Genomic DNA, 17,381 nt, shown 5'->3' on the forward strand with positions numbered 1-17,381 from the left:
CGGTTCTCCAACTGGCGCCCAACGTCGGGCAGTTTCAGTGGTAGCGGTTCAGCCCGAGGGTCGTGAGAAGCCCCGCAAGAACATTCCGGAGGATTCGCGAGCCACGTCAAATGACCCCTGTATGTCGAAGTGGACCGAAGGTCTTTTGCAGCATGGCTACTCTTTTTTGACGGCTGCTGACGACTGCTGCCCTGACTACCGCCCTGCCTTGAACCCTCTGGTGATGACTGGTATCGCGAGATGTTAGCCGGACCTCTGTTGGCGTGAGAAGACCATTTAGTTAAGTATTCGTGGGTAGCGCTCACTTCTTTGTTTTGTTTTTGAATTTTGTTATTCGACTGTTGCAATAGCCAAAGCCAAGGGGTGAGTACATTTGTACTGTGTTCTTTGCTTTCACTCCTTGAAGTTGGTAAAGGGACCAGTGAACTTAAGATGCCTGGTTTTAGGGGATTTAAGAAGTTCTGTTGTTTTGGTTGTAATAGGGATTCCCGGCTCGAGGACTCATGTCCGATTCCTCCGGTTGGAACTCCCACTTATGAGCTCTATTCTAAACATGGTGTTGGCCCCATTGCCTTTAATGAGGCATGGATTCGATACACGAAGAAAGATGGTGTTTTACGATGGCCACAAAATGGCAGCTTTGAGCCTCATGTTTTGGATAATTTGGAAGCAGTTTTGTTTAAAAGAAAAGCCCGGCCGGCAATGTTTGACTCTTTCCGCCTTTGTCGCAAAGAAGCCAAACAGAGAGAAATTAAGCAGGCAAAATGAGATAGAAAAATGAAAGATATGACGATCATACAGGCTGCCCAACAGTTTAAGGATGAGGAGACTGATCGAGCGATTGAGGTCTCAGATAGACAACATCGTATGGCAATTGATAGGTGCTATCCTGTGTTACCTACTTCTCCACAGAATAAGGATCTTGACAAAGATCCCTTAATGTCCCATTTGTTGAGATTGCCTCCGCCTTATGTGCCAGGAGCTAATGCACCTGTATTGTTGCCGCCTGTCCAGCAACCTGTTGCTCAGCCAGGTGCTCCGGTTCTTCCGCAATTGCCTCTTCCGCAATTGCCACCTGCACCCCCTCTGCCGCCGACTCCTGTACCTCAGTCTCCTTCATCTTTGGGTTCTCTTGTGACGGCTGGTCCTTCTCTTCCTTTGCTTAATACTGCGTCTCTAGTTTTACTGTCTGCTTCTTCCCCGACTCGTAATCGGTTGATTAACACTATTTCTGGTCATTTCTTCCCCTTTTTGGGTCTTTTAATAGGACCCCTGCTTTTTCTCGAAGGCAATCCCGTAGCCAAATGCCAGATTCTGACGAACGAGTTATGTTGGATTCTCTTGCTCACAAATGGATGATGAGTGGTCCACTGTATAGTGTACCTGATATTTTGAATACCTATCTCCAGTGGAATGCGCCCACGCAGAGATATGTTTTTAATGTCATGTGTGACGTTCTTGTCAAAGGATGGGAGGATATGGAGTTGGATTTAACTCCTCAAGTTCTGTTATATATACAGGATAAGTTTGATAAAGGACTTATTGTGGGTTCTGAAGTTGAGGACGCTGTAAAGATACTTGTTACTTTCAGGTCGTTATATTCTTCTCAGACTATTCTTGAACCTGATTCTGCAGTTAGACAGAAAACGAAAAATTATCCTATGAGGGAAGTTCCTCCAGTGTGGAGGGAAGCGGTTCCGCAAGCGGGGGCAGTTCAGGCTGTCCCTGCTCATTTCCTGCGTATATGGGTACATGTCCCCTGGAAAAGAGCTGAAGTTTTGACGGTTAAACAGTCTCTACCGGACCCTCGTAAAAATCCTGCTGGGTATTATAAAGAGCTGTCCCAGACTGTTGATGCGTGTATTATAAATCTAGCTGATATTGATATGCTGATGGGGAATGTAGTTCCAAGGCATTGTGGGCTCGGATTCGTAGAGAGGACCACGACCAAGCTTTAGGTGATAATTGGGCCGCTATTAGTGCCGCAGATGCAGCACAAGTGGGTGGTGCTAAGCCAGATGATTTGATTACGCAATTGCCTGGTAGAATCATCGCTTTAATGAAGATGATGATGCCTGCCTTACGCGTTACCTGGGATAAGTTAGCTGTGTGTAAACAGAAGAAAGATGAGAGTGTCTCCGATTTCTTTACCCGTTTTGAGGAGACGTTTATTGATCACAGTGGTCAGAATATGACTACTGAAGGTGGACAGCGATTATTTGTGGATACATTTGTATTTAATTTACTTCCTGAGTTGTCGCATAAGTTGAAAGACTTCGAAAGTTCATGGGCTGTTTCTTCGTCTGCACAGATATTAGCCACTGCCCAGTATTATGAGAATAGGGATAAAGAAGAGAAAGATAAGATGGAGAAGAAGACTAAGGAATTAAAAACGAAGGTTCTTCTTCAGCAGGCTTATCCCCCTCGTTCTGGCCAACGTCAGTTTCAACAGCCTCCCCAGCCTCAGAGGTTGTTACAGAAACATGAACCCTTTGTTGCACTACCTTTGCTTGGTCCTAATCAATGTGCTTATTGTAAAGAGGAAGGCCATTTTAAGAATAGCTGTCTGGTTTTATTGCAGCGTAATGGTGAATTTCCAGGGCCGCGAGGCCGTGGTGGTTTTCAATCAGTGCCTAGAGGTAGAGGGCGAGGTGCGTTGCCTCAGGGACAGCGTTCCTTTCCCCCTCAGAACTCTTTGAATTATTTCGATCAGCATAATACTATACTATATATTATAATGACGATTATTGTGTTGAGGGTGAGGTTCAGGATTTTCATTCTAGTTAGGATAGCCATGGACAAAGTAAGGGAGTGGTATCAGTTCCAGTGGATCAGAATGGGCCTTATGTTGAAGTTGTTGCATTGGGTGTTGCAGAGCCATTTCTTTTGGATACTGGTGCAATGAGAAGTTCTATCATTCATTCCAAACTCCCTGGGGCACCTTTGTCTGGCTTAACAAACGTTTCTGTAGGATTTTCTGGCGCCCCAGTTGCTAACACGGTTTCTTATCCTTTGCCTCTTTCGATTGGTCCTTACGATTTGGAAGCTCCGCTTATTTTAACGACTGGTTGCGGAGAAAACTTGTTGGGTTTGGATTTGTTGAAACGTCTTCATGCAACGTTGTATTGTTCCCCTTCTGGTGTGCATCTTACCTTGGGTGAGAAATTGGTTTCTCCTATGTATTTATCTCAAGATCGACTCCCGCCTGAATTGCAGTCTCTTCCTGCTACGCTTTGGGCTACAGGCCCGAATGATGTTGGTCTGCTTCAGATTCCGCCTTACGTGGTTACTATTAAACCTGATGTTAAATTGCCACGCATTCCTCAGTATAAAATTTCCAATGATGGGGAACGAGCTTTGTTGGCTATTATCTATGATTTGGTTCAGAAGGGTGTGGTCGAAGACACAAGAGGTAATGTTTGCAACCGTCCTGTTCTGCCTGTTCTTAAACGCACAGACCCTTCTCAGCCTCCTGTATATCGTTTTGTGATCGATCTTCGGGAGGTCAACAAGATTGTTTCCCCCAGTTTCCTGTTGTCCCAGATATCACTGCCTTGCTTACTATGATACCCCCCTCGGCAGCATGGTTCTCGGTTATAGACCTCAAGAATGCTTTCTTTAGCATTCCTGTAGCTGAGGAAAGTAGGGATATTTTTGGCTTCTCTCTCGGAGGCCGAAGTTTCCGGTTCAAGCGTGCACCTCAAGGCTATTGTGAAAGTCACTCCATTTATAGTCAGGCTTTGAAATCTTAGCTTGACGCTTTCATTTTGCCTCCAGGTGCCACTCTGATTCAGTATGTGGACGATTTGTTAGTTGCTGCTGATTCAGAGGATGTCTGTAAGTATGTGACTGTTTCACTGTTGCGTCATTTGTCTGACCTGCATCACAAGGTGTCCCCTTCTAAGTTGCAATATTGCCGCCAAGAGGTTACCAATTTAGGTAATCTCTTGGAGATGATTGGTGGAGAAGTGTGGCTCAGGGGTTAGAGGCGGCAGACCTGGAGCTTGAGTTCGGCCCGGGACCAGGGTTCAATTCCCCGCCTCGGCGGGTCTTGGGCTCAAAATTCCACGGACTCGTTAATTCTCGCTCCGGTGCCTTCTCAACTCACGGGTTCACACTCTGCGACTCTGGGCAATAGCTTGCTTAATCTCCACAACGGCCCCTCGCGGTGGGATGCCTGGCTTTCACCTTGTGGATACCCTGCCAGGGTTATCTCACAGGGGAATACCAGGACGGGTTCCCTAAGCAAGCGCTGAGATGCCCCAGGGTAAGTTGTGCGCTATACAAGTTTCATTCATTTCATTTTCATTTCATTTCATTTCATTCCGTTTCATTCATTTCATGATTGACCCCAGAATGAATTCAAGCAATTGCACAAATGTCTGTACCATCCACACAAAGGGAGGTGCGTGCCTTTCTGGGCATAACCTCTTATTGTAGACAGCGGATTCCGAATTTTTCGTTGTTGGCTAAATCTTTGTTGGCACTCACATTGAAAGATACACCACAACTTCTTCCTTGGACTGATGAAAGTCAGAAAAGTTTTTCTGACTTACGCACTGCCTTGTGTTCTGCCCCTGTGTTAGGTACTCCAGATTACAGTAAGCCTTTCACACTCTACGTTCATGAAAGAGAAGGTTGCGCGTTGTCAGTTTTAACGCAGCAATTTGGAGACAAACAACGGCCATGTGCCTATTTTTCGGCTACGTTGGATCCAGTAGCCAAGGCATTGCCTAGTTGTCTCAGAGCTACAGCAGCGGCAGCGATCTCCATTCGTCAATCTGCTGGATTGGTACTAGATAACACTCTTGTTGTTATGGTACCACATGCAGTGGACACCCTTTTGAATAGAATGAAAACACAACACCTCACGAGTGCTCGCTTGTCTGGATATGAGCTGACGCTCTTGGCTAGCCATATACACATCAAGCGGTATAATACCTTGAATCCAGCAACATTGCTGCCCATTCCGGAAGGGAAAGACACTCAAGAACAGCATGATTGCTTTCTCCGAACAGAGGAGGAAACAAAAGGCAAAATAGACTTAAAAGACAAACCACTTGTGGACCCGGATGGGATCCTATGGGTGGATGGGTCTTGTTTCAAGCTTCCAAATGGCGACACGACTGCAGCTTATGCTGTTACCACCTTGTATACGGTAGTGGAGACAGCACGTATTGCACAGAATTCAGCCCAAGCAGCTGAACTAATTGCCCTGACGAGAGCGTGTGTGTTGGCTAAAGGAAAGAGAGTGAATGTTTACACTGATAGCCAATACGCCTTTGGTGTGGCTCATAGCTTCGGTCGCTTGTGGAAGGAAAGAGGATTCTTTACTTCCGATGGGACTAAGATACAGCATGGTCAGTTAGTGACTGACCTTCTCGAATCACTTGCGTTGCCTACCCAAATAGCAATAATCAAGTGTATTGCTCATAAGAAGATTACTGATGATGCGGGTCGCGGGAATGCTTTTGCAAATGAGGTATTGAAAGAAACGCTACGACTCGCATGTGTGTTGCGGGCCCTGCAAGATGGGTCAGAGAGGGAGGAATGTGTGAGGGCACGATAGAAGTTGTGGGAATGATTCATGAAGAGGCTACTGAAAAGGAATTGAGTAAGTGGAGAGAAAGTACGGGAATGTTGGACGCGACTGGGTGTTGGAAGGAATTGTCAGATCATCAGCGTTGGCTGTTACCAGACGCCTATGTACTACCTGTAGTTACTATGGCGCATGGTCCAGTCCACATTAGTGCAAAAGGCATATGTAAACCTTTGGCTCCAGTATGGGAGAATGAAGGAATTCCTAAATGTGCGGAAAATGTGGTGAAGCATTGCATTGTTTGTTTAATGCATAATCCAGTAAAGGGTACCCCAACTCCAGCAGGTCATTTTGCTCCCCCTACGTGCCCTTTTGAGGTATTGCAAATCGATTACATTCATATGGATCGTTGTAATAACCTCAAGTTTGTTCTGGTGGTGGTGTGTGCCTTTTCCCGATGGATAGAGGCCTACCCCCTAAAGGACAATACTGCTTTGTCTACTGCCAAAGTCCTTTTGAAGGAGTTTTTCCCGAGGTTTGGTTTGCCGCGCATTGTCTGGTCTGACAATGGGAGAGATTTCGTAAGTCAAATCATGCAGAAAGTATGTACAGGTCTTGGTATTAAGCAGAAATTCCATGCGGCAAACCACCCTCAGTCAGCAGGTTTGGTAGAGTGCTATAATGGCACTCTCAAGCTTAAATTGGCAAAGATTCAAGCCAGCACGGGTCTTGCTTGGCCTGATGCCTTGCCTTTGGCACTTTTATCTACAAGGACTACTGTGCATTCTTGTTTAGGCCTTAGTCCATATGAGGTCGTATTTGGGCACCCAGCCAACATCTGGGGAGTCCCTCGACCTAAAAAGTATTCTGATATCCCATACCCAATGTTAATTGACTACTTGCATGACCTCACCACTAAATTACGCGTTCTTCATCAACAGGTTTGAAACGCTCTGCCGGAGGCCTCTGCAGATCCAGGTCACTCTTTTCAACCCGGAGACTGGGTCTGCGTCAAGAATTTCCAGGGGAAAAAGAATCTGGAACCTCGTTGGGATCCTCCTAGGCAAGTTTTGTTGGCGGTACGTACAGCAGTAAAGGTCGCCGGGAAAAAGAACTGGGTCCATGGCGTGCACTGCAAGAGGGTACCTTTGCCTTTGCCTTTTGATCATTGGGTTTGTAAGGGCATAAGTGCTAGTGAAGGCGAAAGGATACCTCTTTTTGTACCTTTCAGTAGTGCACGCCTGGATCGAACGAACTCTGAGAAGAAGACGACGACGTGTTGCAAGAAGCTGTACCATCACATTTGCATTTGAACACAGTGAATCCAGAAACTTTGTTTAAGGAGCAAACAATCCCTAATAAGACTCAGTATAATTTACAACCAAGAGTAACTAAAGACAATTGAACTTTCCTTTTTCTATTTTTCTGATTATACTTTTTGAAAGACATTACCCCTTTTTTCCCACTATTCATCAAGTTGCAGGGTCACGGTAGGAGTCTTAAGCTGTGACCTGAGTAGTGACATAGGTCTGCCAGACTTGCAGTGTCATAGGACCGCTAATAATCACAGCTAAGTGATCTAGGAAGATTGCCGTGAGCAACGCTTTAGAGTATGGATACTAAAGTGGGAATTAATGATCAGAATGTAAAGAGGAAAAGTAAATGTAAAAAATTATTGGTTAATCCATGTGGCATAACTTTATGTATTTTAATATGTTCATGTATTTTATTAGCGTGTGAAAGTTGGGTTGTTTATACTATGCAGCAAGCACCTGTTCCAACCTCTGTTTCCTTATCTTTCATTACTACTGCCTCCCCACATCGGTTTCATACACTCCCAGAACATGAGCAGATTAGGAGAACAGAATACTTTAATAATTCATTTATTCAGTTATTGCATCAGCATCAACTGGTAATGAATACCACTGATTGTTGGGTCTGTGGGCTCATGCCCCACAATACAGCGATAGGGATGCCATATTTAGTCCTTCCATTTTCCTATGAAGGCTCCGCTTGGGCCTATTTGGCTATGTTTTCTAATGTTTATCAGAATCAACTACGGTATCCTCCTGGTAGTCCATATGGTGGTGGAGCAAATTTTAGTCACCGTTCTTTGATAAAGGGAATAGTGGCTATGGCTAGAATTGCTGAGCTCAGTAAGATTCCTGTGGACGAGAAGAGAGCATATGATGGCTGGAATGTAATCCGTTATGTTACTAGCCTTACAGAAAAGGCTAGGCGAAGGAGATCCCCACCAATTTGGACTGTACCTCATCAAGGTAATTTCTGTCTACAAATTAATGGTCAGAATGTTAAGAATCAACAGGAGAAGAGTGTTTGTTCCCACACTTATGTCTATTCACCTCAGATTTCCTCACCGTTAGTGCCATCACAAGGCACATATTTTATCTGCCATGATAGAGCCTATACGTGGCTTCCTACCTACTTTTCAGGAACTTGCTATGTGGCTTTTCTTCTTCCTCCAACATATACTGCTCCTTCAGGTCATCATAGGAAGAGATATGGTAGGGGAGTTATTGATTCGAAAGACACAGCAGGACAAGAAGGAGGTGACTTCATTAAAGGGTTGCTTACTTTCTGGGGCCCAATGGCCAATAGCAGAGACATCAGACAACTAGTTTGTGTTGTTGAGGCTACCATAAATGTAACTTCTGGAGCCTTGAGTAATCTGACAGCTGAACTTCAGGCGGATCGCCTTATGACTTTGCAGAACCAAATGGTTCTAGACATTGTCCTTGCAGATCGTGGAGGAGTCTGTAAATTGATCGGGTCTAGTTGCTGCATTTACATTCCTGATAACGCCCCTACGGTATACCAAGCTATCTCCAAGTTGCATATCATCTCCGAGTCTATACATCAGGACACGGGAGATTGGTCTGTGATGGGATGGTTTTGGAGACTACTGTCCACATGGGGATGGAAGATACTAACGTTCCTTGGAATGATCTTGGCCATCATTTTCTCTTGTTGTCTTTGTGTACAGTGTGGACCTGCCATCTGTGGTCTTTGTGCCACTATGTGTGTCCCAAAGCCTGTGTCACAGAAAACAGAGAATATTAGAATGATGCTACAGCAACAGCTCGATTACCTCATGGCCATAGACATCAAAAGGAAGGCTGAGGTTCTTCGATTTCCGACTTCGTCCTGTATTTAGCCGCCATTTTGTGTCTCGTCACCATTTTGTATTGCCCTCACTCAGGCAGCATGGCGGACGGAGTGTTTTTGCTTTACCCAGCTGCTTCGTGTCCTTTAAGTTAAAGAGTAACTCTTTTGCCCTTGTTCACGAAACCCGATGTCAGGGTCTGGCCGAGTTCGTTAATCCATGTTTGGGTTGATTGATCCCTGTTTCGACTGACTATTTGCCTTCTCCTATGCTTTCCGACTGGCCTTCGCTATACTCTCCTTGTATTCTCCTATTATACAACTATCCTTTGAGGCACACAAATACGTCCTGCCACCTGCAAATTAGATTGTTGGTACTAGTACTGATTAATTTGTTGGGAGGGGTAACACACGGGGTCTGAGAGAGAAGAGTATTTGAGATACCCGATAGCTTGTTTTCCAACTTTTCTTATTGGTCCGTTTTGTATGTGTAAGGAGTAAACTCTGTAAATGTGTTTTCTATAAAAGATTGTGCGCCACGGATTGAAGTGGCAGTCTCCTCAGAACCCACTTTGTGTGCAACTTCTGGGATAACTGCGTTTGGCTGCAGCTAATAAACCTGGCTTTCCACGCTCCACAGAGTGTCTCGTGTCTCTGTTCGACAAGGCAGGTGAACTCGGGGATTTAAGGCGTGCCCTGCGCCGCCAGGCCCATAAGGCCCGGTTCTCCAGAAGTCCATTACAAGAGTGGCAAGTCCGCTGATGTGTAAGGCTGTTTTTCTGCACGTGAATGGTACCCTGAAGTGTGTGCAACTTACAAGATCAGAGGTGACCTGCAATGTACTTTTGACAGCAAACTAACACACTGACATTGACGGACAGATAAATGGACATTGTGGCACACAGCAAAGTGACAAATATGCAGATATGTAGGTGATCCACTTTTAAAGGCAAACTAACTTGTGCACACAAAGTTTGATATAGACACACAGAGTGATGACAATGCATATAAAAACCCAGAACATACAGAGCAATGATAACACATGCACATTGATAGCCAGACACGCATACAGGCCCTATTAACATACACAACAGGTAGAAGCTATCATTAGTGCAGTGGGTGCAGTCGCAGCTACTGCCCTAATGATAGCTTGTGATAGGAGTGTGGGCGGCCCAATGTACCCCAATGTGGCTATAGTTTGCTACTTAACCTGAGGCTGTGGAGATATGTCCTGCACATGTATGAGAGCCCTGGTGCATTCTTGCTAAGGAACGGTGCATACATACATGACAAGCACACACAGATATCCACACAGCTATAGCAAGATAACCATGCACACATATGGACACAATGACATGAACAGACATACAGGGTGGAAGTGACAGTGTGTGGCTGGCTGTGACACAAGTACACTGGTTTTAATGCATTCCTTACCTGCAACACACCTCCGAATGTTATCCCGCAGCCACTTCAACAGTGGTTCCATAGTGCAGCCACACATCCAGGGGTTCCCACCGAGCTGCAGGATCACCAGCCCGGACAGATCTTCAAGAGCATCCAACCCCAGGAAGGACAGGCTCCCAAAGCTCAGGTCCAGGTGCCGGAGCTGAGACAGACCTTGGAAGGCCAGCGGGTGGACCCTCCTCAGCCCAGGGTTATGGCTGAGGTTCACCCGCACCAGGCTGTAGGCCATCTGGAAGATCCCAGCAGGCAGGTGGCTGAAGTTGTTGTGGCTAAGGTCCAAGTGGGCCAGCCGGCGGGCGTTGACGAACAGGCCTTCAGGAAGTTCCGAGAGGGAGTTGTTCCGCAGGTCCAGGATCTGCAGCTCGACATGGCACGACAAGTAGCCGCGAGGGATGTTAGCGATGCGGTTGTGGGCGAGGCTTAGGTTGTGTGTGTCCAGAAGAAGGTCAGGGGGGACGGAGAAGAGACGCTGGTTGCTGCAGTCCACTGAGCGCTCCTGGCAAACACAAAGGACTGGGCAGCCCTGGACCACCGGACGGAAGACCAACACCAGAAGCAGGGACATGAGGGGCTTCATGATCAGAACGATGGAGAGAGAACGGCTGGGCAGTCTTCTCATGAACGAGGAGTGCAGGGAAACACGAATGACCTCTTGAAGGCTTGAGATACTTCACGAAGACTAGTTGTTTGCAGATGCCCTAACCTTCTGTATTAGTAACGTCAACTAATAGAACATATTTCCACATTGCTGGATTGGACAGCAAGAAGATTTCCTTCATCTCTGCACTCGCTGCTCTCTTTGTGTGCTCAAGTCCAGGTACACCGGAGGTTCCGGCTCTTAGAAATGACTATTAGAAAATCCAACTCAACATCTATGTGGTCCGGTCAGATAAATGTTGAACCATCAGACCTAACACTGTCACACATGTTCCTCTATAGGGCATAGATTATCTCCATAAAAATCCCTTAGCCTTCAGTCCCTGTTCCTCAGTTTCTCCACATCATATTATTCACATTCCTGCTCTTCCACATTCAAATGATTTGTGAGTAAAATGTAAAACAAATCTTTTAGTAACTGTTCAAATTCAAGAACATTGAGGGCAATGGGGGTCTACTTCATGCTAATGTGAAGAGCACCTGGTGCACCCAAATTAGCTTGCTCTTTGTTGAGGTAAATTCATTATAATTCAGAAATAAATTAGAAACCTACAATATGTTTCGACCCTTTCTTAGCACTACTGTGAATCAAGGCAGTTAGAAACAGGGGAGTTATTGGGTATTTTTTATGTAAAGTGGCGTTGTCCTGTATTTTAATCGCAGAGCAGTTGTTTCAGTAAAAAGTGGTCTGAGTGATTTTGCGTTGTTCCCAAACTCAATGTCAGAATTAAGTTTTCATATCCAAGAAGTTCCATCGATGAAAGTTGAATCTATGTTAAAAAGACTATAGCACAATCGCATCTAAAATGGCTGCCGGATATTGGGTCCTTGAGTCCAGGGATCTTGTAGTATCATCGGATTCCTGCAGAGAGTCTTTTTAGGCACTGTTTCTGGACACCAAAGGTTTAATGTCCTTTCCTAAAAGTGTTGCCTCTTTGGTTCTCCAGAACAAAACATATACATTATAGCCCCAAAGAGTCAATGAAGATTAGAATGAGGACTTGTTTGACAAAGAAAAGTGTTCCCACTAAAGAACTTTACAGTAATTAGTTAGTTGGACCCTTTGGAGAGAAGCTGGCACTTGCTGGATTAAATGTGTTCCCCATAGGAGGGGTGAATTTGTTCTCAGTGGTCCACATTCAAAAAGATCAGTGGTCTTTCCTTAAAGGGCAAATTTCTCTGGAGGTTAACCTTATGTTCAAAAGTGTCTTTGGATATGAGCTTGGAGAGGAAGCCATGGTCATATTTCTATGACACTGCCCCACAGATTGGAACATATAATTTAGTTCTTGGAGGGCTTTGGGTTGAGAATCCCCTCTGAGGTTCAACACCAGGATCTTTTTCCAGAAATAATTGGCCACGTTTCCCTGTCACAATGTTTCGTCCAGTGACACTGTTTCGGGTCTAGGTGTTCATCGTCATTCGGTATCACCAGACGCGGAGGGTCGCCACACCCAGACCCACGATTCTAAAGGGGAACAAGAGATAAAAAACAAAGGTTATCCACTAAACCTCTCTGGGAATCCTACTCACTTTGTAAGAGAATGCTACGGAGGTGAGCGGTGACCAAGGGACGAGCTTTGTTTTACTGTGGGACGGGTGTGGTGGGACCTCCCGGCTTCCACCTGGAACTCTCCTCCAATCAATATTAGAAATAAACCCACTGTTCTTTCCTACAGAAACTCTTAAATAACCCCATAAACTTATTATTGATACCCAGAATATGTTTCTGATTTTGTAATGTTTTTCTCAAGGGTATGCAGACTTTGTGCCATGTTTAATATGCCGACGGACATTTCACCACCTGCTCTGAAATGCTTAAATAAATGGCAATCACGAGGGGACAAACACTGGTGTTGATAAAGTGTCTATGTTTGTCCCACGGTGAAATGTCCTCAAATCATTCTCAGGCTCTGTATCATGCTAACTTTACTATGTTATTCATAATTAGAGGTTTAATATGTGTCCAATATTTAATGGAATTGAGGTATATATCAAGAGCCCTACAACAAATAGGTGTAAGAACGCTTCTTAAATAAATGAATAACTTAGTATCATAATGTTATAATGAATGTAGAAAATATGAAGAAGGCCGACAAGTATCAATGAAATCACCATCAGAAAGATCTGTTCAAATATACGTATTAACCCGTTAACCGCGGCGGTAATTCCACCGCGGTGCAGGCCTTTCCCTGCGCGGGCGGGGCCGCGTCAGCCATTGACCGACGGCAGCACTGGGGAGGTAGTGCTGCCGTCAGCCAATGGCCGACGACAGCAATTAAAGAGTTAAAGGAGAAATACAGGCCTCAGCTGTCTTTGGTATCAGAATAAAAGATAAAAGAGCACACAAGGAGACCGGACCCCGTGCAAGGAAAATAAATATGAGCTTCAGTAGAAAAGGGAAATATAATTAGGTACAGACCAAACGGAAGGTCACAGACCAGCTTACAAGAGTACGTATCTGAGAAAATGTGTAGATAAGGCAGCACAGAGGTGGAGATAGGCTTTGTCAGGCATCAGACGTGTAGGGAGCATTGCATTGTTAAGTTTCAAGAACGATACTTGTCAAGGACACATTTAGCATAGCTGTGGTGTGAACGTGTAACTAAAGATCGCGGGCACCTGAGTCACATTTAGTAAACACGTGACTAGCTGTTTTTTGCAGTAGTCTAACCTTTTGATGATAATGTTGTGCTGTAGCAGATGTTCATTCAATATTTAAATGTATGACATATTTATGACAAGACCAGTGGCGGCTCGCCGAGCGAGTGCTGTGGGCGGTGAGGCGGGGGCGGGAGAGGGGCAGGGTGGGGGGTAGTAAACTTTGGCATACGGCGCAACAGAGCGCAACGGAATTCAGTATATTTAAATAAATAACACAATTTACATTGCGCGGTATGCAAGGCCGAGTTGGCGTGGGTGTTCCAATTAAACACATGGGGCCTCATTTATGAGAAATGATGCATCGCTGCGTGAAAGCAGCGATGCGTCACTTCTCAGTGCGCACTCCTTGCGACATTCCTGAAGCGTCATATTTAATGTATGATGCATCATGTCGCAAGGAGTTACAGATACGTCAGTATTTCTGACGTATCTGTAAGCACAAAAGTGACGCTTTGCTGGAGTGTGTCACAAAAGTGACGCAACTCCAGCAATGCGTCCTTTCACATGGGGCAAGCCCCATGTGAAAGGGCCTGCGTCAGTCTTACGCCTGCTGTGAGGCAGGTGCAAGATTTTGACGCATCGGCGTCCTAAAAGTGACGCAGCGAAATCTCATAGATTTCACTGCATCACTTCTACGAGCCTTACTTGCGTCGATACGCCCCCCTTTGCATGCATTATACCTGGCGCAGCTATAATGTGGCGCAGGGATTTACAAAGTGACGCATCTACATATACATAAATGCGTCACTTTGTAAATATGGCGCAACAAGGCGCATTTTTTACGCCACTGGTGCGTCACAAAAAGTGACGCACCGGCGGCGTAAAAGTGACGCCCAGCCTCATAAATGAGGCCCCAAGGAATCTGCCGCATTGCCACATTTACAAGGTTTTGTAAACCTAAAAGTGCGTCAGATTGGCAAAGCTAGGAAAAATATTTATTTATTTCTTCTCGTTTTTCACTCTTTCTATGTGTACTGCAATATGCAGCACTATAGAAGGAGGAAAATGACATAAATTACAATCCTTCCAGCAGCACAGGCCCCCTTGAACCAGGGTGCACAGGTGCCTGGATTGGCGCATGGCAGCCCATTGTGCGCCAGCACAGAGGAAAGCACAGGCATGCGTCATATTGCTGTAAATACAACGCATCCCTGCACTTTCCTATGACGCTGCTCGGTGCAGAAAGATGGCTTGAGCACTGCACTGCATCATGTTCCACTAAATATGCCTCATAGAGTCTGGCCCACATGCACTGATTTGTCAACACTACCCAGTGGCGTAGCTCGCGGGCAGACCTGGGCAGCACTGTTTTTGGGGGTGGGGGGAGTCGTGTCTGTCGACTACCACCATGCCCCCCAGTCCCGATAACAAGTCACCTGCTGGCCGCAAACCTATACCCCTCTGGAACAAGTTGTCGGTCAGCCACTAAACCCCTCCTGCTTGTACCTCTCATACCTGCTCCCGGGGGGCAATACGTCTAGCTACGCCGCTGACTCGAACATCAAGACTTCTTGCACCAGGGACGAAGAAGAGTGTGTATAATGAAAATGCATTTAAAATAAGTGACCCTATGGGAATGTAGTACTGAGTACCCAGGGAGAACTCCGAGGCCCAGGTGGGACAGGCGGGGGCAGCGCCACAGCACAGGTGTTTGGGGAGAGACACCATTCAAATGCATTCTTGGTTTGACTATAAGATTTGGGGCACTGAGTCGGTCTGTTGAGTCTGTGTCAGTTTTACTCATCATTCTCATTTCACTCACAGGTTTTAACTTTTTCAGGTTTTGAATCAGGATCCTAAATATATTTAGTGATCAGTTTACAAAGAAAATGTTAAATCTGAACCAACAGAAGGTTCTTCTTGAACAGAATATCAGAAACTAAGATATTGTGGGACAAAATATTGTGACACGAATATGGAGGACAAAAATATTGTGACGGTAAGTTTCTATTGGTGAGCAAAGTTTTGCTATATATAACAAACAGCACGTATATGTACCTTGACGATATATACATCTTCAAGGTACATAGAAGTGGAGTTAAGAACAGCAAATCTATACTTACCTATTTGCATTCCCCTTCTTGATATTTTACACCTTGATCTCTTTGAAGCAATATTCTGCCCACAAGATATCTTTGTTTTTGTTTTGTATATTCTGTCAGTGATGGCATCCAAGGCCTTGTGGGACAAAGTGAGGTTTACAGTTTGTGAGACAGTTTCAGCCCTGTGCACGGGTGACAGGCCCCTGGCCTGAGAGCTCCTGACTGTGTCCGGAGCATGGGGGGCCCCCTCCATGTACTTACCTCAAGTTTTGTTACGGCTCTGGGTGACTGTGCTATCCACAGTGGATCCTGGAACAAGGAAGAGTTGTTTGATGGACATTGGAGTTCACTGTAGTAGAGCACAGGGACCAACTGGATCACCTGGCCACAGTGTTGTGAGCACGACAGCTGTTGCCTCTGAGTGACGTGACTCACTGCGGGGTACATTAATCGAGAAATAGTGCACTCCTCTGAAGCCTTCTGTTTTTGTCATTTATGGAAATGTGATCATTTGTTGTTTTTCTCTGTCTGTCGCATGACTGTGATTCCGAGAGACTGTGGGGGTGGACAGGCACGGCCGGCAAACCGAGAGACTCTGGGTGGCTGTCTGTAAGTAGGATAACTGCTCAGTATGGGCAGCTCAGTGGCTGCAAAAAGAATAAATGATGGACGGAATGCTGAATTAATCAAATATTCACCCCCAGGTTAAATCCATTGTTTCTTTGCTCCTCTTGCCATTCCAGTATCATTCTTGCCCCTGTTCCTCATGGGAACAGTCCAGCCCGAACTGCCAGACCAGGTCCTCCCAGGACCAGAAAAAAGCATCCTGGGACCGGTTTTGGTGTAACACCCCTCATCAGCCAGGCTAGCTTGAATATGGTGGTGTAGCCTGCACAGGACCCAGGTCTGGGCAATTCCTTCCCACTTAGGGCAACAGATACAAAAAGATGATGGACATAATGCTAAATTAATCAAACATTCAACCCTAGTCACAGATCGGGGTCAAATCCATTGTTTTATGCAACCCCAGCCCATTCCAGTTTGGACCCAGCCTCAAGCTGCAACCCCCTGGGCCACGGGGTCAACCAGATACCTGCCTGGTGCTGGGTCAAAGATCCAAGCGCTGGACCGTGCGCTGGTTCTTTCCAGACTGGACTATGAGAACTCGCGCCTCAGATGCCGAAGGACATCATTACCTTGGCATCAGAGATGTCGGTCCAATTTTGACATTTTTAGGAAACATCTCAATTCCTGGCTCTTCTTCCCTCTTTAGCTTCCATTAATAGTGTTTCCACCGTACAGTTCCTTACAGACATCAGCGCCAAGACGCTTTTGGGCATTCATTGGATTTTACAGATATATATCAATATCCAGTCTCCCTAAAACACATCTAGAAACACTGATAGCTTCACACAGTCTCCCACGTTGTAACAAGTCACAAGAAATACAACCACATCTCTACTGTCCTTCGTATCCTCATCAAAGCAAGAGCCTGATTTAAGCCTGTACGTATCACTCACAAAGCACTCCACAATGTCCTGTCCTGTTCTGTACCTGAAAAACCGACTGTCTCTGGCACTTAAGGAGGGTCGAGGAATGATGGATGCGTATGTATGTATGTATGTATGTTGTATACTTGTAAAGCGCACAGCTGCCCCAGCAAAGGGGTGTCCCGGCGCTGTATACCGCTGGGGAACCCGTCCTGGCTTTCCCTGTGAGATGGTCCCTCCTGGGCATCTCCAAGGTGAGACCAGGCATCCCCGGCGCTCATGGGGCCGTTAGTAGAGATTAAGCAAGCTATTGCCCAGAGTTGCTGGGTGGGACCCATGGTTGGAGTAGGCACCGAGGCGAGAATTATCGATTCCGCTGACCATGGCCCAAGACCCTGCTGC

The 17,381-nt window shown here is 45.8% G+C and overlaps 1 protein-coding gene across 1 annotated transcript in view; it reads right to left on the reverse strand.

Annotated features, from left to right (window-relative positions):
- The window catches only part of LRRC55 (leucine rich repeat containing 55), a 39,213-nt gene extending 26,962 nt beyond the window's left edge, over window positions 1-12,251 (reverse strand). The window contains exon 1 of the mRNA XM_086953305.1: window positions 10,097-12,251. Within this exon, the coding sequence (XP_086809431.1) occupies window positions 10,097-10,745 (649 nt within the window). The 5' untranslated portion in view covers window positions 10,746-12,251. The remainder of the gene's footprint in view (window positions 1-10,096) is intronic.
- Between the last annotated feature and the right edge of the window lie 5,130 nt (window positions 12,252-17,381).

The sequence above is a fragment of the Lissotriton vulgaris genome, chromosome 1_2 (assembly GCF_964263255.1).
Source record: "Lissotriton vulgaris chromosome 1_2, aLisVul1.2, whole genome shotgun sequence".
Taxonomy (NCBI): domain Eukaryota; kingdom Metazoa; phylum Chordata; class Amphibia; order Caudata; family Salamandridae; genus Lissotriton; species Lissotriton vulgaris.